Here is a 20251-nt window from a genome sequence, read left to right as displayed (position 1 = left end):
GATAGGGCTAGAGCAGGTAAGCTGTTTATTTTCTTTGTGAGCTGGGAAAGCTGATTGCTACACTTGTGCAACAGGTGAGCTGATACCCCATAATACCACCAAGCAATGTACTACTGAACCAGTGTACATTCCTAACTACGTATAATAACTCTCTGGATTGGAGACTAGGCAGTATGCAACCATGTGGAACCTGAACCCTTTTTTTGTAAGATAGGTAGAATAAATATTATATCACAATGCATAGAGATTAGGTATAAAATTCAGAAATTAATTCTGAACGAACTGCCTGTCTCAGATGAGTATGATATCATGGGGAGTAATATAGCCCATAATGGTTTTTGCAAAGATGATCCAATCCTTTCCTGAAATTTCATAGGGAGTGAAAATTTTCTTCTTTGATATTAAGTGATAATTCCAAGCTTAACTTGTATTACAATAACTCAGTCACCTTTCAAGATTTAAACAAAGGTGTTTTCAAGCAGTTAATAATTACACATTCTAGTAGCTGAAGGCACTTTTTACTATCAACATTATAAAAAACCCTGATGCAATGCAATCTGCCAAGAGAAAATCTGAAGATCTGCAAAGCAGCAGGAAGTAGTTTGAAAATGCTTTTAGCCCTCCATTCTGCCTTTCATCATGAAGCAAGTCAAGAAAGCTCACACTTTTTGGTACTCTCAGGCAAAATCAGCAACTTTGTAAAAGTGAATTATTGCACAGTCTTCCTGCCTTCAACCTTATCACAATCATCAGTCCTGAATCCAGCCAGTCAAGACTGAAAGCACTCTCACAGGCTGGTAAGGGAAATTAAGAACGCTATTTCCCAGATGTGTCAAAAATCACTGTAACAAGGAGATGCAGACCATTCTGCCGGAGGACATGGGTCTGTAGTAAAAGCCCTGTTCATAAGCACGTTCACGTTCGTGTGTGTTTCTAGTGATTGTGAGAAGCTACAGAAATCCAAGCAGGCAGTGCATCAGATACAGAAAGAAGGACCTGAACAAATTGGTTCCCGCCTCAAAAGCCTGCAAACTATAACCTAAAGATACTAGGTTGAAAAATCGCTACGCTCATTTTCTGTCTCTTTTTCTAGCCCACACTATGGGACTGCCCTTGGAAGGCCACTTTGTTCCTTACCTGGCCCCAGGAGGAGGCTGCCCACTCAACACAGGGCTGCCTGTTGCAGCTCTGTGTGTCCACAGGGCGCTTGGACGCCTGGGCACAGGCCTCGTTGGACACTGGGATGGAGCTGCCTTTGGCTGTCAGGCGCTGGCACGTCACTCGCCGTGTCTGCAGGCCTCCACCGCAGCTCTGTGTGCAAGGAGACCAGGATGTCACCATCCACCTGGGAGAGACAGCAGAGCAGGTCAGGGAGCAGGCACGTGCCTTGTCTGCAGGATCCTCAGCATCAACTGGTCTTTGTCAATTGCACCAAAGATAGGCAACAGTGGGTTGGCTCATTTAGGGTATGATCCTGGAACACCTCAGTGCCTCAGCCTCCCCCAGTTTTCACTGGGAACTGTTCAGACGATGAAAATTGAGAAAACGGCAACTTTTTCATGAATTTATCTTTCTCAATGCTCTTTCGGCCCAGAATTCATTTTCTTGCCCTTAAAGCTGTTTTTAGAGGCTCGGTAAATACTTGTAGCCCTGGCAGAGGGGTTGGGCAAGTCAGCTCTTACACCATGGTGCCATGAGGCCTCAGTCACAAGCTGTAGTACAATGCTAGGACTAGCCCAGCAGCATTCCTTAGTAGGGAAAACTATCTCTGTGTAATTGCTGGAGTAACTCACAGGCCACTTCAAACTTGTGAGAGAACAGTCAAAAGCCTGCTGGGTCCTGCTGGTACCTGCCTCCTCTGTTGTATCCCTGACAGCTGGCATAATCCAGAAAAGCCTGAACATTGCTCAGGAACAGTTAGCCCAGGGAAGGAAGGACACTGTTCCTCTTTCCTCTTAAGCTCAGACTATGCATTTACCAGCTGAGGCTGAGGCTCTGAATCCCTGTGTACTGGCATTTAAAAAATCCAGTCCAACTAGCTAAAAGGCTGTAAGTAACAGAAAATAAGAGTCTAATGCATTTTGTCAATGTAAGGATCATTAGGTGAAACACTTATACAGTCAGGTTTGGGAAAGCCTTAGGTAGGAATAGGGAGAATGCAACTGATTGTTAGTTTTCTGAACAGTTTTATGGTCAAGCCGGCAGTTTGCTTCATTAAGTTTCTGGATACTTGGCAGGATCTGTGTGGTTTTGGGAGTAAAATACTGCCTATCACGTCTCTCACCAGCAGTGTTTATGATTACTTTACAAAATAGGCAACAGGCATTCCCCAGTCCCATGGAGAGACATCCGTTTCTATTTCTCTGTCTTCTGTGGGTGATTAACTCCAGTGGTCTCAGAAACAAGTATAAACAAACATATTCCCAACCTGGAAAACAAGAACACTGGTACTTTTATGCAGTTGGCTGAGGCTGAACCTGCAATTTCCGCACTGCTTATAAAGCTCTGGTCTGCATGTCAATCAACTTTTATTTCCAAGCTTACATCTCAGCAGTTTCTCAGGAGCTGAGGGAGGATTTGGGGTTGTATTACAATTCAGGGAAGGTATAAAAAGACATAAACCATTCCCATGGAATTTATTGTCAACAGCAAGGAAAACTGCTGCTAATGAGCATGTTTCATATTTCATCAAATCTCTTTTGGTTTCTTTCTTATGACTCAGCTGGCAACTCAGAAAACATTTGCCTGCAAAGAAGAGTAGGAATATATTTTAAAAGTTAATTAAACAGAAACTTGCAATATGCCCAAGACACAGCAAGAATGGTGAATCTGGCCACTTCTCATCAGGCTGCTTAGAACCTCTCCTTGCCTCAGTTTAGACTGTCGTTTTTTAACACAAGTCCCAAATCACTGTTGAATGAGCCAATGTCTGTTGAATGAGGGAAGTTGTACTAAATTTCTCTTGAGATGCTCACTACTTTAAAGTGCTTGTATACGGGAACATAACACATCCAAATTGGAAATAAGGGAGAGGAGGGAATAACACCATGAAAAATATGGAAAAACATGTTTACACAACTCAGCTAAGGTGATACTGAAATGCAGAAGCAGGACATTTTTAATATGGAGGGAGCATAAACTACACTGACTCTCTGGATAAGCTCAAGACATACTCTGCACCAAAGGGTGTCAGAAAAAAAAAAAAGACTTTGTGAGGGGCGAAGTCAGAGAATCATTTATGTTGGACATGATCTTGACTATCGTCAAGTCCAATCATTAACCCAGCAACACCAAGTCCACCATAAAACCATGCCCCTAAGCACCACATCTACACATTTTTTAAATTTGCCCAAGGATGATGACTAAATTACTTCCCTGGGCCAACTGTTCCAGTGCTTGGCAACCCTTTCCATGATGCATTTTTCCCTAACACCCAATCTAAACCTCTCCTGGCGCCGCTTGAGGCTGATTCCATTTCTCTTGTCACTTGGAAGAAGAGGCTGACCCCCCAGCTTACTATAGCCTCCTTTCAGGCAATTGCAGAGAGTGGTAAGGTCTCCTGGGCCCCATCTTCTCCAAGGTAAACAACCTCAGCTTCCTCAGGCACTTCTCATGGGACTTGTACTCCAGATGCTTCACTAGCTTCTCTGTCCTTCTTCTTTCTTATAGTGAGGGGTCAGAAATTGGACACAGTAGTTGAGATGTGCCAGAGGAAGATCTAGGTGTAGCCAGAAATTTTTCAAGCTGTCCTGGCTCATTTGTATATAGCAGTAAGTGAAAACCTGGGGACTACAAGGGTAGAGAATTACAATTCCACAAGCTAGCAGACTCCAAACAGGGGCAGAACTCAGCCCCCTTCATGCCTACTAGATCTTATGAGATGTGCCCATTTTACAAAAGATATTTTCACCCTGCTAAGGGAATACTTTGCAGCTGCAGCTACAGTCCTGCCTGTACTGATTTCCAAGCAACAAAAGAATTCAGAATAAAATAATGAAATAGCTGCTAAACTTAGCCTCTTGTCTGTTATGTCATTGAGCAAACTGCTATGAAGCCAAAAAAGAAATGATCCTACAGGTCTTGGGTGACAAAATTTCCATGCATTCAGTGTTCAGAACAAGCATGAAATTTATGACCAACGCAGGGTGTGACCCAAGACACTGCAAGCTGTGAATTCTCTTTCTACCTTATACCGTCAAAGTTTTCCACTAACACTGCTACAAAATCCCGACTGTCTCGATTTAGCACTCAAAAACTCCCTTTTAGCCATGACTTCTCCAAACAGGGGCCAGAGAAGCTGCAGTGGCGTGATGACCCGCACAGAGAACTCTTCCAGCGCATCTTAAATGCACGTAAGCCACTCCCACACGAGCCAGACGAACCGTGAAGGGCAGTCTCTCCTGTTGCACGCGAGGGGCTGCAGAGATGGCTGGGGGGTCTCTCTGCAGTAGGATGTGTTGACCTCAGCCCCATCCAGCAGGCACCTCAGCTGGGGCAGCTGCAGCCCTCTGTGGCCACAGGAAGCCGAACAAGGCGTCAGTCTGTCCACCGACCACCGGTACTCTGCCAGGAAGTGTGGGAGAGGCATGTTAGCACTGGAAAACTGACAGCAGGGATTTAATTAGAATGGAGAGGGTTCAGGAAGTTCTGCAGGGTGAAACACAGGGATACAGTGAAACAGAGACGCCTACACCTGCAAGGCACCTGATTCAAACCCCTGACTGCCTTTGGTGTAACAAACCCAGTTTTTTGGTGCTTAGAAGCACCAGGCATGGAAAGTTAATAACATAGTATGGCGATTAAGTGAAGCCAGATACCAGTGAGCATCTGTATTTTTAAAGGTGTGTTACTTAATAAAGATACGTTTAGCTGTAGTTCCCAGCAGTATCTGTGACTCTATCATCTTGAAACACCATCTCCCTTACCAGACAGTTCACACAGATCATTTGGGAAGATAAATGTGGGAATAGCAACACATGCACAATTTTATAGCAAAAATTGAAGGAAAAGTTAAATTCTTCACCTCTCCATCACTGACAGTTACAGCAATGAAAGCTGCATGTTCTGTTCCACCCCAGCTGCACCACAGTGTTATTGTGGCTTTATCACCTTTTCTAGGAGATCACTAACAAAAACAGTTCAAGAACTTTTACAAGTGAAGGGTTTTCAAGGAAGAAGGGACTGTGAGACACTGAGCTTTGTGTATTAATACAGGGGCTTCTGTTTTAAGAGGTTTAAACCCTGCCACCTCCGTCTTGAATTTCTGGACAAGAAAATTGTCCAGGCTCAATGGACAATAGCATGAATCAGGAAGGTGTGTTTTTTGCTCAGCAGGGCAGAAATATCCGGTGTCATTTTGGTAAAGTAAAACCTAAGACACTGTAATGTACCCAACAGTCCTGAAAGTCTATGTCCACGGCAAGAAGTTATTAAGACACCTTTTTCCTGATTTCCATGGTGATGAATCCAGAGTGGAGAAGTTCAGTATGAGAAAGGCAGCGCAGGGAAGTGCATGGCAAGAGCTTTCCAGGGTGAAATGACTGAAGCTGAAGAGTTACCTTGTATAGCCAGGGTCATTACTTGTGTGAGTGAGCCAGCCTCATTCTGAGCAAGGCAGCTGAATTCACCATCAGTGAAATCACTGACATTGAGTATATGGAGAATCCGTCCTGCTGCCAGGAGTTGATGTTGCAGGCTGAGAGGCTCACCAGAGTAAAGCCAGGTGATGTTTGGGGTTGGATGCCCATCGACAGCACAACCTAAAAAACAGGTACATGAGAAAAACCTGCTGATCACTAAACCAGGTATATGCTTTGAAATGGTCAAAATTAGGAGAAAGAGTTGATTCCATCCCATTTTCTCCTCACTTTCTCATAATGATAAAAAGTAATTCTGTAAAATCCAAAAGACAGATAATCTGAAAATTGGAAAATCTATAATTAGTTTGAAATTATTTATATCAGACCTTCTAATGTTCCCACTATTTTTGATTATCCTCATTTTGGTATTGAAAAAGGCGGGATAGGGGAGTTATAAACCTGGCATAAACTCAAGGACCATCCTTGAACATGCAATACAAATGCAACTTGATCGCCAAATTTGCTACATAAGCCGCAGGACCACCTTCTTCTTACTCTTTCTTTTAAAAACATTTTAAAATGTTATTTATTGTTTCTGTTATATTAAAAGCCAGAAATTTTTGTTACACAAAAAAGAAAAAAAAATCTGTTGGAAAACCAAACAGATAAAATTGAGCCTTTACAGGTTTGGCTTTGTTGATGTTTGTTTGTTAGCTGGGTTTTTTTTTTTTTTCTTTTTTATCACACCAGAAACAGCAACTGAAAACACCCTGAAGTTCTAAAGCATTGTGTGAAATCTATGGATCAGCAGCACAGATGATGAAATTTAAATTCTCAGTGAGTTCTTTGTCTGTTGACCTGAAAGGAAGTGTATCTACAAGACACTTCTTACTGTAGTTCTCATATCAGCTGAAGGCTTTGCCAGTTTCTGTGAGACTCGTATAACCTGAGAAAGCCAGCTAAGTTTTTTGCCTATTTACTGGGGAAAAAAAATAAGAATTAGGTTATTTCCACAGTGTAACACATCCCCACCAATTGCAGGGGTGAGGAGGCAGAAATGCTGTATTTGAGGGATGGCATATTTTACTAGGCGTGCTTCTGGTTTAGGCTTGTCCTGCACTGATATGTATGTCACTGAGACATGAAAGGTCTCTAAGTTTCTGCAAATGTAACCTATTCTGATGGTTAGTTGGTTGTACTGAAGCTTTATATATTTTTTTTAATATTAACATGTATGTGCATGAATGGCTATATTGTATACAAAATCCCTTCTGAAAGAACTGTCTTGTATAAGCAAACATAACACATATACATCAACTTTCACATGAGTACTGCTCAAAAGGAATGGGATAAAAAAAGGAAGAGTATGAATTTAAAATACTGTAAAGACAAAGGAAGAATCCTTCAGCTGATATTTCAATACTGCCATCTCCGTGTAATTTGATTACAATTTATTATTCACTGAGACAAATGAAGATGTGAATGTGAAGTCTCTGCAGCTGCACGACACAATTAATAAATTCTGCAACATGACATTTTTGTTACTGCTCTTCTTTCCATTCTTATTGGTCCACCTGAGGAGAACTTTAACATATACTGGACAAGTAAAGTTCCTACAAGAAAATACCATTGCCATTAATCTGCTCAGGAAGGTTGAAGAGTTGATTTTCAAACATCATTAAGACCAAATCCTTGACTTAAGGAACTCATTACTTCATTTAGGAACCCTTGTGACTCTTTTGAATTTGGTTATACCCGTAAACTAACACTAGGGGACTGGGCTACTATAGCCTTTACTTTTCTACTTATTCCTAGCTTTTTGCTAGGAATCATACCTCCAACCACACTATTCCTATGACAGAAGATACTCTCTTGCTCAGCAAAACTGAAGTTGTCTTGCTTATAGGTCAGAAGGTCTCACACAAGGTAGAAGATGCCAAAAAGTGGTGACCTGTGGCCATTTTCATGCTGAGGGGCAGATCCAGACACTGTGGAGAAACTGTCTGCCACTGGGGCTCTCACTGAAGCAGTGGCTACATGAGTCTATGCTGGTTCCCTGCTGCTGTCAAACCCCGCCTGTGTGCACAGTGGGGAAGGGTGTGGGCTGGATACAGCTGCCCACTGGGACTCATTCACCCCGTGAAACTGGTATTTCAGAGAGCAAGGGCTCCCGGGCAAAAGACTGACACGTGCACAGTAGACTCTGCAGTCACAATGACAAAGTTGTACTGGAAATGAACTAGTAAATGCAAGTAAGTGTTTAAAAATAAGGAAAAAGGGGGAGTAAAAAGGCAGAAGGACAGAGTGCAGATTGCCCCCAGTGATTTCACCTCTTCCCTTTTTTTACTTGTATTTATAGGGGTGAAGAGTCCGCTATTTCTTTTAATTTCTTTGGCAAGGTCTAATGCAGTTTTATCCTTGGCAGTTATCTCTACCCAGCACTCCCTTCCTGACAATAAAGACACAGCATTCTCTGCTGCTCATTCCCTGTCCCTAATTTTGTAAGGGAATAAATGTTTCTATTTATTCCTGCAGTTTCATTTTTTTTCCACTTTTGCTCAAAAATAACTTTTGCAGTTTCCAAGACAATCATTCTCAAGTGAGTGAGTGACATGAAAGGTTTTAGCCTTATAGTTTAAAGGTTGCCTAAGTAAAAACAATGAAAGACAAAGGAATATAGAGGAAATGGACAAACTTAAAAAGTGGCTATATGGCTTTTGCCTAGATTATTCCAATTCTTTTGTAGTTTACTTGTCCTTTAAGACTAGTGTAGTGATTTCCACAGGTCAGCATACAGCCACGACACGCTGTGAGCCCAGTTTTATTGTTTCCATTTGCAAGACTCTGCAGAGCGTAAATGCAGAAAGCAGAAAGGTCAGCCTGATGCTACACACAGATGAGATCAACCTGAATTCAGCATGCAGATGGTCCTGGTTCATGCTGTTTTTCTTTTAAAAAAATATTGTTAGGAAAAACACTACCGTCTTAGTACTGACTATTTTACTAGTCTTACATAGCATTTCTTCTTTCAAAATTTATATATAAAATATTAACTAAAGTAACAGCCAGTAATCAGTAATATGGGGGAAAACTCCCCAAAACTATTGCCTAGATATGCACTACCAGTGCGTAATTATTACTTAACAGTTAAACTTTACTAATACTTATCACTCATGTTTCACAAGTGACATCTCTTATACATTTCCCATGTGGATTCACAGGCTGTGGATAATATTTTTTGCATAGTAAGTGAGAGCTGGAATACAATAAAATCACATGTTCCATCAATATCTCCTTCCTATCTTCCAGGAATAATTTTAATACAATTTAATGCAGATTGCTAATACGTTCTATTTCCCCAGTCCCTGTGGACATTGACTGTTTTATCCTTTCAAAGCTCAAACCCCATCCCTATAATGACTAAGAAGGAATAGCTTTGTTTCCAGACAGCACAGCTATTGCAGAGCTTTCGGGCGTTGGAGCCCTTGGGAAGATGATCAGGGAACACATTTTTGGGACTGTTTTGAGCAGTCAAAGTTCAGGCATGAAAGGGCCTTTCACCTTCAGTCCTTAAGCAGAGAGAGAAAACATTGCCTTCATCCTCCCTTCCAAAGATAACTGGGACTCTGAATTCATTTAAAGCCAGGATGAGCCACTGATGTGCAAAAGCTGGAGACAGAAACACAAATCTAATAACAATGGAATCTTAGGGGAAAATGTTAGTATTTCAAGGATAACAAGGGCAAGTTTGGAAATTTGGAAGACTGACGTTCCACAACAACTCTAACAGATTCTCTAGAGAAAGGAATAAATGCACACTCCAGACCAAATTCAGCTCCCCACTACACCTCTGCAACAGTTTCTCGATGACTGTAGTTGCAGAAAGGGCTAACTTGCTAAGACTAGGAGGACAAAGTACAAACCATTCACCACTTTTGCACTTTCAGACCTGACAAAAACAAGCGCAAAGGCTGTTGATCTTAGGATTCCTTTTCTTTTTGGCAGCCTGATACTGCACAGAAAACAATGGTAAAAATGTTAAGTGAATTTTGCAAGTACTAAATACATTTGAAAATGTACTTAGTAAATTAAAAAAAATACAACACTGCCTTTAGAATAGGTGTCTCTTCTTAAAAATAGATTATTTTCATGTCTTCATTTTTGTCTAACAAATAACTCTCTAATTTACTGTTGACAGGATGATTAGCCCCAGGAAATGTTTCTAATATTTATTAAAGATGGAATCTGAGTGAAGACTTCAGGCCAAGATCAAGTAGTTTCTTTGATTTTGTATTTCTGTGTTATTTTACTGAACTCTAACAGAAAAGAGTTGTGGACCAGAATAAATGGTATTAAAGCAATACTTATATATTAATGCTGCTACAGGACTTGAAAACACAACAGTATTTCCACTCTAAACTCTACATTTAAGGAAATAAAGTATGCTTTCAAAATAGAAACAAGATTAAGGATGAAGTGAGGAACAAAATGCTTTGAACAAACTGTGGAGAAGCCAGATACCAATCTGAATAGATTACAAGTGTGGTGCTGAACTGCTGTGCTGTGGCTGACACTGTGCTACTGTGCTCACACTGTGCAGGTGATCACTGGTAGTGAGAAACAGTTCTCCAGTTTCCTGTCAGGGCTTATTTCCTCCTTAGCTGACTGAAATGAGAAATGCACATTAAATGGAATGGAGTTAAAATTCAATTCCATCCTGTATCTAACAAAAGGATGAAAAATTGATGGGATGTATACAACTTTTAAACCAACTGAAGGTAGGTAAGACCATGTCTGAAAGTCATATGTATGTAATATCTGTTTTGCTGAAGAGGCAAAACTAAGAGACATCTCTTTGTAGTTTCTCTTATGGAGAAAGATCTTTCAATATATTATAAAGTGACAGACACTTAACTGTTTTCTATTATACAAATTGTTTCTCATTGCCTTCACACACTGAATGAAATAAAATTTACAAGAAGCAATGGGATCCAAAAAAAATCCCAAAAGAAAGAATTAATATTTTTATAATTACAACTTTTACTTATAATTTTTAAGGGAATGCAAATAACATGAATTTATGCTAAACAAGCAAAATGAAATAGGAATTCTTGAAATAAGCCAATTGAGTTGATAACAGTAGCACTTAAAAAAAAGAAAGAAAAAAAAAAAGAAAATAAAAGAAGGCATTTAAATAACTATTTATGGCTCCAAAGGTGCAGTTGAAACATACTATACTAAACATATGACATGGGTTTTAACAGTTCTCAAAACACCTCAACTGGCTACCCAAGGTAACACATGCCACACATGTTGATGTTATTAGGCATCACTTACATTGCACTGCAAATATACCTGGTATTCAACCAAAACTGAGTCAGGCTCATTCCCAGCCCCACAGTGGCTGTAAAAAGTGCTCCCAAATACACAGACACATGGTGGGGCCATTAAAAAGCAAGGGAATTTTCAAGCTGTAGTAGTAAATACTGTTTCCTGAAACTTAGTCTGACAACAGAAATCCTACACACTGAGAATCATGTATTAATAAGGACTGTTCTGAAGACAATCTGCAGCAGCAAATCAAAAATCAAAGCCTACAATAATGGATACAGCACACTTAAATGACCACCTGAGCTAACTTTGATAGCTCTTAGTTCTGTCATTAACTTACTAAGTTCATGACAAAAACAGAAAAGGAGTTAAACTGTAAACTTCTACCCCACCACTGCCACAGCTCCAGGTTAAGTGGAGAAAAATGGCAGTCAGATGAGGCTCATGGAACAAGCACTGATCAACTACAGCACAAGGAGCTCAACAAAAGACAGAGCAAGAGCTGGCACATAATGCAATTATCAAGTGGCAAATGTCAGTGCCGCTGTATAATTTTTCTTTGTTTCATAACCCAATATAAACTTGCTACATTTTGATACAGCATCTCAGGTGGCACTTGGAAAATAAAAAATGCAGAGCAGACGAGGTAGAGGGCAGATGGTTTGGGAAAGGCAGTGATGCTTGCTCCATTGAGGCTGTAACTTCTGCCCTTCCGAGAGATGTGAGGACTATCACAGAGGGACAGGTTGCTTCAAAACTTGTAATCGAGAAGTCCTCTGGTCATCATGCCAGAAATCCCATAGTGTTTCAGACTCCCTTAATACTTACTTTAGAATAATTATCAAATTTTGCAAGAGTCTAAAAGACCTTTTATGTGAAAGAAGCTGGCAGAAGGGGAGGTCTCCAAATCAGGACACCCTCAGCAAGTCTGATACGTCTATGTAGCCACAATGACTTTTCTCAGTGGAACTCTGCATTACTTTCATTAGAAAAAAATCTAGGTCAGTGATTCAGGTAAAGCTTAAGACAAAAGTTCAAGGGCTGCAACTCTTACAACAAACTCAAAATTCAGCAGAGTGACATTATATTATATGGAAGCATTTTTGACCACTACTATAGATCAGTTGTTGTCAGACTAGATCATTCATGCCACAGAACAGCAGGCAGGAAAAAAATCAAAGTGGCAGATTGCCTAGAGGACATCACTCTTTTCACCCTGTGTTCAGAGCTTGGCAGTGGCTGGACTAGTGTCTGATTGCCTGAAAAACAAACACCGTTCTAATGCAGTCAAAATTTTCAACCATTCAGAGGCATCATCATCACGTAATTTTTAACCCAAAATGTACACGGTGTGTATATGCAAAAGAAAAGCCTCACATTTCCATGCAATACTACAGTGTAGTCTGACACAGTCTGCTGTGCTCTGATGTCGAAGGAAGATCCTGCAACACTCTGTGAACTTTATACAATATTTAGGATATAATCAATGTGATAGTATATGATCAGGCAATTAAATGCAAAGATAATGGCACATTTTCTTGATGTTAATTTTAATTCTAGTCTTTACAGAAAGGTCATATACCTGGGAATTCTCACACATACAGTGACAAAGAAGACTTTTCACTGAGACAAAAATTGAAAGAAACAGATAACAAAATTAAGGCTATCCCATGAATTTACCTGGTACTTAATCCTCATTGCACTAGACATAATGTTTATCAAATAAAGTTGCTAAAAAATATTCTTAGAACTTATTTTCAAACATGATGGCCAATTTATTACAGAGAATGAGGAGGGAAAAAAATTGCATAGTGCAAAATACTTCTTGGATATTCATGATTTTATCTGAATCCTAATGCACAGCTTCTGCAGCTGTCTTTTTCCTTAAGGGGAGCACAGATGCCAGTTTAGCTGCAAAATTACTCACAAATTTTATTTTTGCCAGCTTTGTGCAGATTGCAATTATTTTGCATTTCTTCTTCAAATTTTAATTCAGCAATAATTCCGAAATATAGGAAAATTAAAAACAGGCTCATGGCAGAGATGGGAAGAGCAAAGTGGAATTACAAGAAAACATATCCTTGCTCTTGAGTACATCAGCAAACTGAAGAAATTTGTACTGATGAGATCAGTTGTGTTTATTGGGATAATTTATTGCTTTTCACACTGATTTTTGACCAAGTGTCAGTCCTATGGAGCCAGATGTTGTGGCACAGTACTTAGCAAGCAATTGCAGCATTGACTTCTCTGGCTCTGCTTGAAAGAGTTTGATCCTGACATTAGTCTATCTATCTGATCTGGTTCTTCTCCTAAATTAGTCAGCTGTACATTTGGCTCACTATAATGCATCAAGAGCATGCAGAAACATCTAGGTTAATTTTTCTGTCTGCTATCATGTCTAGACAACCCTTAAACCTACTGGCAAGTACTAGTCAGAAGCTAGTCAGTACTAGTCTGAAATAATAAAAAAAAATCTGACCCCTACCCTAAACTTTGGGCTTTGGCACCAAGGCAGTTGGCCTCTTAAATAAGTAATTTATTCAAACTCAGAAGGCTGACCATTGTAAGCAAGGTGACTCTTTTTTGATTCTGCTTTCTGGGTGGTCTTCTGGGAACCTAAGCAATTCTACTGGAAAATGAGTGGGATATGCCACTGCCAGTAAAAGAAAAATGAGAATGAAATACAGTAAATTTGGTACAGAGAAATCCTTTGTACCTTTTGAGTGAAAAAGTTTTTATCGCTTTGTCTTAGAAAGAGCTGCATTTCAAATATTGATATTTGCAGAACAAACTTTGTTGTGCAGCTGGTCATCTTCTGAAGCAGTAGTGAAATTGGCAGCAAAGCTGCTCTAATTCTGTGGTCATTTGGGATAACATATAAAACCAGAAAGAAACCTGCTTTTTAGAACTATGTTTGCAGTGCTGACAGTAAAATCATGTTCTAATTTGTGAAGTGAGTAAATATGGAAGTAATCAAGGAGAACACAAGAAATACAGTGCAGCAGTATTCCCTTTTTTTTTTACAACTGACTGTACTTTTCTGGTCATAGAAAAATACACGTTGTGATCTAACTTCAGAGTAATTTTCAGTATCCCTTACAAGTAAGGAGGGATGGGAATCAGACTTCAAATAACTGCCTAGGCTTTTCCCCATTTATTCATATTATCAGATTCCCAACAATACCATTTTTCTTCTGCCTTCTTTACTTCAGTCTGAAAATTTACAGGGAGTACTACATGTTCATATTCCTAGAAGTATTTATTTCTGAAACTTTTTCCAATGTTCCTGCAAAACTCTCACTTAAATATAACTAATGTATAGATGTCAGGGTCATTAAAGCTTCATCTTTCACTGTACAAACAATTACAACATGTTCAGTATTTTTCAGTGCTGAAACAAGGACGTATTTTAAAATCGTATTTTGCGTCTTTTGTCAAGTCTGTTGATTATTGGTCTCCAATAATAACACAATATATATGAGAAGTTGTAGTGAATCTCCATGAGGATTTGTAAGATCCTTAGTTTTCCACTGAATTATATTCAAATACAGGAAATAACAAGCTTAAACCCAAATGAAAGCACATATTCTTGACAGGCCCAAAGCATTTTCTGCAGGAGTTTTAGAAGTCAGGAACTCTGGATCCTACAAGCTTGGTTTCTGCCACTATTAACATTCATAGAAATGAAGACTCATGGAAATGTGTCTAAGGACTTGGCAAAAAAATTGTAGCATTGATAAACTACTGAAAATACATGAGCTTAGTATGTTCATATAATTTCAAAAGATAGCACCATGAAGTAATCAGAATTGAGAGAGGTCAAATGGTCATGAATATTTTTAAAACCCAAAATTTTTTACCAGGTGACAAACAAAATACTTTTTCTGAGGTGAAAAGAGTGATGTTCCTTATAACATTTTCACCACCAACATTCAGGAAAAATGTAATCAAAATTTAAAAAGTCCCAAAGACAGAAACACTAATAAGTTTAAGACCTAATGTGAAAACTTTCTAGACAAATGTAAATTTGTGTCACTTCAGAAATCAACTGTATTTTATCTTATGTATAATGTAAAGTCTTTTTGTGTGTCTGTCATGAACATCAGAATGTGCATGACAGTCTGTGGCTCATCACTGACTGCAAATTTGCAATACTATAAAACCCAGAAATATTTCCAAGTTCATGGGTGTTCTAGCTCTGCTTTGGAGATAGTCCTGTCCTTCAGGTGTGTGATCTGCAGGTAACAGACAAGTGACTACTACGCAACCTGACAATGAATGAGAGAACTGGGGCAGACTGCAGTACTCTGCACATTTTCAACATTCATGAAGGAGCAGGGTAAGCATCTCTCTGTGCAAGCCACCATCTACATCATGCTCTTCAACTGAATGATGAGTTGGGCCTAGAAAGCTGGCTGGAATATCAAAACTTTAGACGCAAAAGAAGTATATAAGATAAAAATGTTGCTGACTCTGTTGAGCAAGGCATGGGTCTTTTAACAGATAGTTTCCTCTGCTTTTACTGTGAAGGCACATAAATGACTTCTCAATGACTCTTGCAATAAGAAGGAAAACCTCCAAACCAGATATGCGTGTGTTGTGACACTGATCTTTATCTTCAGCAACCCCCTTGGAATTTAAGTAGAAGAAACCCATAGGAGATGATTCCAGACAGCAAGCTAATTTTACATGGTTGAAATGATGGTGGAAGCATTGCACAAATCCACTTTGTAAAAGATAATGTATAGCATGTATAATAACCTGGAAGTTCTATTTATTGCCTTGCAGCTCATTTTATCAATTTTTAAATATTTGATGCAGATGTGTTAATTTCCAAGCAAGTTCTCATCTGTAGTTTTAGATTTCCATTACTGTATTAATATTTGCTGTTTGCATTTTTTAACCCCCAAGGCATGAAACCAGTGATTAATGAAGTTTTGACTCCCATTTTTCTTAAACTCTGGCAAACCCACGCATGACTTTATCCAGGTTTCTAACATCATTTTTCACTCTGTTGTCTTTAACTCCAGTAAAATAAAATGTTCACCCAGAGCTCGTTATCACTCCTTTTCTTCACATTTCACTTTGTTCCTTTGCACATATCCTATTTTCCTTCACTACTCAACAATTCTTCATATGCCAGATTTCCAAATACATGTCAAATTGAATACCTTTTGAGTCCCAAGAGATACTGGTGCCTAACAGTAGCACAGATAAGGGATCTCATATATAGCAATTTATATAACCAAAGTTCTTATACGGGACATCCAGAAAATGTAGAGCCAACACCTCAACATAATAAATGATGAAAGGCTTAGCATGATTAAAGTTGATTGGGTGGGTAGTAGAATGGAAGACTCAATGGACAATTTTCTAATTGACTGGATAGCCTACTCCATGCTGATATTTTGCTAGAAAAAATATCTCAGAAGATTTTCCTAGGTTTGAATAATAACAAGGCTCAAATTCAAACCAGTAAAACTCCAGTGAAGTTGAGGGAACTGCTTCAAGAATTGGTTTGCTGGTTTGCTATTTTGCAATTACAATCCATGGAATTTCCTTGCCCATGAAGTGAAACAGCAGGGTACAGAGCAACATGGCCAAATGAAGTTGATCTGGACGTGGTTGTATACATGCAGGGCAGAAAATCCTATGCCATTCAATTATTTCTTCTAAACAATAAAAACTGCCTGAAACTCCTAAAGTCCTCTTTTTGGAAATCTGAGAGGGAATGGATGAAACAGGAGTATGACCCAGTCTTAAATCAGTGAGCATAATAAAACCATACTCAAAATGATTTACTCAATGCTAGTAAATACCTATGACATCTTCCCCACTGAGGACTATTTCAATGCAGTTTTTGTGCAAGCAGAAATGTAATCCAGAGCTGCAGGCTAAAAGCCATTGCAAATGTATGCAGATGTATGCAGATACTTGGAAAAGTAAACCACACAAAACTAAACACATAAATAGAATGTCTCCAGTGTGAAAATAAAATCTCAAAGTTGCTATTAAATGTGAGGAAAGAATGCTTTGGAAAGTGCAGAGATGTATTAACACTCAGGACATCTCATCTGCAGAACCCTTGCTAAAAGTTTCAGATCCCTTCCCCCAAAAGGCGAAAAGATAGTTCTGAAGCTGTAGGGCTTGACACGTTTTCATGGTATGCAGTAATGTGTTCATTAGGGAAGCTGCTTGCCAATCTGAGCCTGACAATTAATAGAGTTTCAAAGCAGCCTGTGAAATGAAATCATAAAATAAATAAACCCTGAAATTTAGAAAAGAATGATAATCACTTTGCAAACAAATCACATCCACAGATCTGAAAGAAGTTTACAGGAGTTTAGAGTTTACAAGAAGAACTTGCTGTGTAAAGAGGGTAAAGCTATATGGAAGGCAGAAAAGGATGAAAAGAAGAAAAGCATTCATTTGGGATGAATGATTCCTTATATGGCTTCATGTAAAGCACTGATTGTGTGAAGTAAGAAAGACAAATAAAATGAACAGATTAAAACAGAGAGCTTGCAGGATCAAAACATGTAGACAGGGATAGACAAAACTGTGGGAAAGGCTCTGAAGAAGGATATACAACATGAGTAGCAGGCATATGGAAAGGCAACTACTCAAATGTAGAAGAAAAATTAAAACAGAACCACCAATGTCTCTTCTTTTAGATCAAGTAGCACTCTGATCTGCCCTGTCTTTGTGTTGGATAATTCCATCTCTCCAGGGCAGGAACTGCTTCTTACAGGGTGCTGTATATATATAAAGGGTGGCACCATGGACCCCTTATTCTGCATGCAGCTTTGGACTAATTAAAGGACCTTCTCTTTAAAAATAAATTTCTGAGGCCTAAAAAGAATTTGGCAGTGATTATGACGCACAACAAACCATTGGTTTGACATCTTTTGTCTCAGTGCCCATGTCTGGACAACCAAATCCTTAATGTAAAGGTTAACCAGATGCGTAATTGTAATATAAACTCTAAAGACTTTAAAATTTAAAAATCTTAAAGCACTTGACTTACCTATGAGAGCAGAGCTCCCTGGACGGACAGTCAGTTTTGTTCCTGAAGGAGAAGTCAGCACTGAATGGGTGCTGGGCCCAGCACTGCTAAGCACTGCTGTCAAGTCTTCTAGGTAAGGAAGAGGTCGTGGAGGCTCTGGTAACAGATTGGGACGATGAGCAACACTATAGCAGAAAACATCTTGGGACATCGACCCCGCTCATCTTCTCCCACTACCCCTCCCACCTCCCCCTCGCCAGATATTGCTGCAATTTTCACTGTGCTGATACATTGCCATTTCAGAGGGGCAGATTAAGCAACTTTGGATAACTACTGAAACTTCGCCCCATGTGAGGTAAGGTGCTGGAGAAATTATTAAAATAACATCTGTATCATTGTGACCACAAACTGAAAGAAATCATCTTCGAAGGTTACCACAGCATTCTGGTTGTCCCTATTCATACATGACAGAGTTATATGGTATCTGGAGATACAGCAGCTTGGAAGAAAAAGTAAATATATACAGTGTAGAGGATGAAGGAAATGTTCATGACAATTAATGAAAAACTTTTAGTGTCTGCTACAACTTGGATCAAGCCCTAATTAAATATAGTTATATTGCTGCCAGATCCTGTGGTATACTTAGGCAGAACTCCAAAGGACTAAGAGTTCAGAGTTCAAGAGGATCAGTCTATGCTGAGAACTGCAGGATTTAGTTGTTTACTAATCACAATGCTATTTTAAAAATTCAGGTAACGCCTAGCATTCCCGATTCTGCTTGTCATGAAAATGATGTGATATTTGATCAAAATGAACAGTGGCTTCATCCCTTTTCAATTAGATCACGGCACCCATTATACAAGTTTTCTACTGCTGATATCATTCAGCACCTGGAGTACAGGTCAAGGATACCTGAACTGTTCTGTTCCATCAAGGAGCTAAAAATGTAATTTGCTTACAAACATAAGCAGCTTGCATAACTCACAGTAACTCACCATCTTTAAAAGCTAAGCCATCTATAATGATCAGAAAAGGATTTAGAGATCATCTGGGAGTATTTATAGGCTGAAACTCAGCTGATTTTTTTCCAGATTTTTTTTTTTTACTGATATTCTAGAGTCAGTCTGGATTAGTGGGAGAAAAGTGTGAACCTTCCTTTTAGTACTGTCTGGGAAAATTTCACTGTTATACATCCTCTGGAAGCTCGCTAGTTATGAAAGATGAGAGCTGTAGTGGATGCTCTAATGGTACTGCCCCAGTTGTGGGGAATAGGTTTCCAAATTTGAGACTTCACCACCAAATGCACTACTAAAGTACTTAAAAAGTCTGTCTGGATCAGTCATCTGCCAGGCAGGCAGAAATTATAGAAGATGAGTTAGTAGGAAAGGAAATGCCTTTCCCACAATTGCCTTTCGCACAATTCCAGTTTCCACCAGGTACCACTTCCACTCACATCTCACAGCTGCCACTCTCAAATCACACAGATGGGCTTTCTGTCTGGTGTTTAAAAGCACGGGGTAAGTAAAATTCACCATTCACAGAACTTGAGATGTACTTTTTAGAAGCACACTGATTTTATGGACCTTTGTGAGGTGTGTCAGTATCACACAGCCTTGAATGGGAAGATTGCTCAGCAGAGACAGAGCACTTCACAGGGAAAAATGCCATCACTCTCATTTTAATATAGTCACTTTAAGACATGGTTAAGAAATGCTTTTCTTACCTAGCAATTCTGAGAGAGTATCTTGGGACTGGGAGGTGCAACCTCTGTCCTTAGACGTTTTCTCCTTATCCACTTTCCTTTTACCACCACCTTGCTTAAGCTGATGCTGCCCAGAGTACAAATGGAGACTGATGCTTTCTTTAGAACAGGGCTGCCGGCATGCCATTTCCTCTTTCCACAACAACCAATTAGTTCTGTCATCTGGATGTGCCAGTAGCCACATTATTGCTGTTGCCAGTCCAAAATATCAAAATACCCCAGACTTACCAAGAACCAACAGCTGGGAGCTTTCAGTTACTTCCCCGTGGGGATTGGATGCCTTGCAGGAGTATAACCCTTGATCTGATAGAGAAACATTTGCTATTAACAGCAACCCATTATGCAGATGGTGAGTAGAGGACAGCTTGACCTTGTTCTTAAACCAAGTAACTTTTGCTTCAGGAACACCTGGAAGAAACATTGGCAAAATGTAACTAACACAAGTATTACAAGGCAAAAATATTTGTAAGGCAAGTAGTTCAAGATGACATGAGAAATACTAAGTGAAGGCTAAAGAAAAAGAGGAATGGTCAAGGAAGATTTCACATGGTCACAGTCCTTTAGAGCAGCGAC

At 39.4% G+C, this 20251-nt stretch overlaps 1 protein-coding gene across 1 annotated transcript in view; it reads right to left on the bottom strand.

Annotated features, from left to right (window-relative positions):
* Positions 1–20251, bottom strand: part of ADAMTSL1 (ADAMTS like 1) — a 311100-nt gene that overhangs the window by 7019 nt on the left and 283830 nt on the right. The window contains exons 23-27 of the mRNA XM_063181380.1: positions 19907–20086; positions 17938–18072; positions 5559–5759; positions 4383–4563; positions 1138–1345 (exon numbers count right to left, since the gene is read on the bottom strand). Of these exons, the coding sequence (XP_063037450.1) occupies positions 1138–1345; positions 4383–4563; positions 5559–5759; positions 17938–18072; positions 19907–20086 (905 nt within the window). The remainder of the gene's footprint in view (positions 1–1137; positions 1346–4382; positions 4564–5558; positions 5760–17937; positions 18073–19906; positions 20087–20251) is intronic.

Source organism: Melospiza melodia, chromosome Z, assembly GCF_035770615.1.
Source record: "Melospiza melodia melodia isolate bMelMel2 chromosome Z, bMelMel2.pri, whole genome shotgun sequence".
Classification (NCBI taxonomy): Eukaryota; Metazoa; Chordata; class Aves; order Passeriformes; family Passerellidae; genus Melospiza; species Melospiza melodia.
Note: the sequence above shows the minus strand (reverse complement) of the source record. Positions and strands in the feature narration are given on the sequence as shown.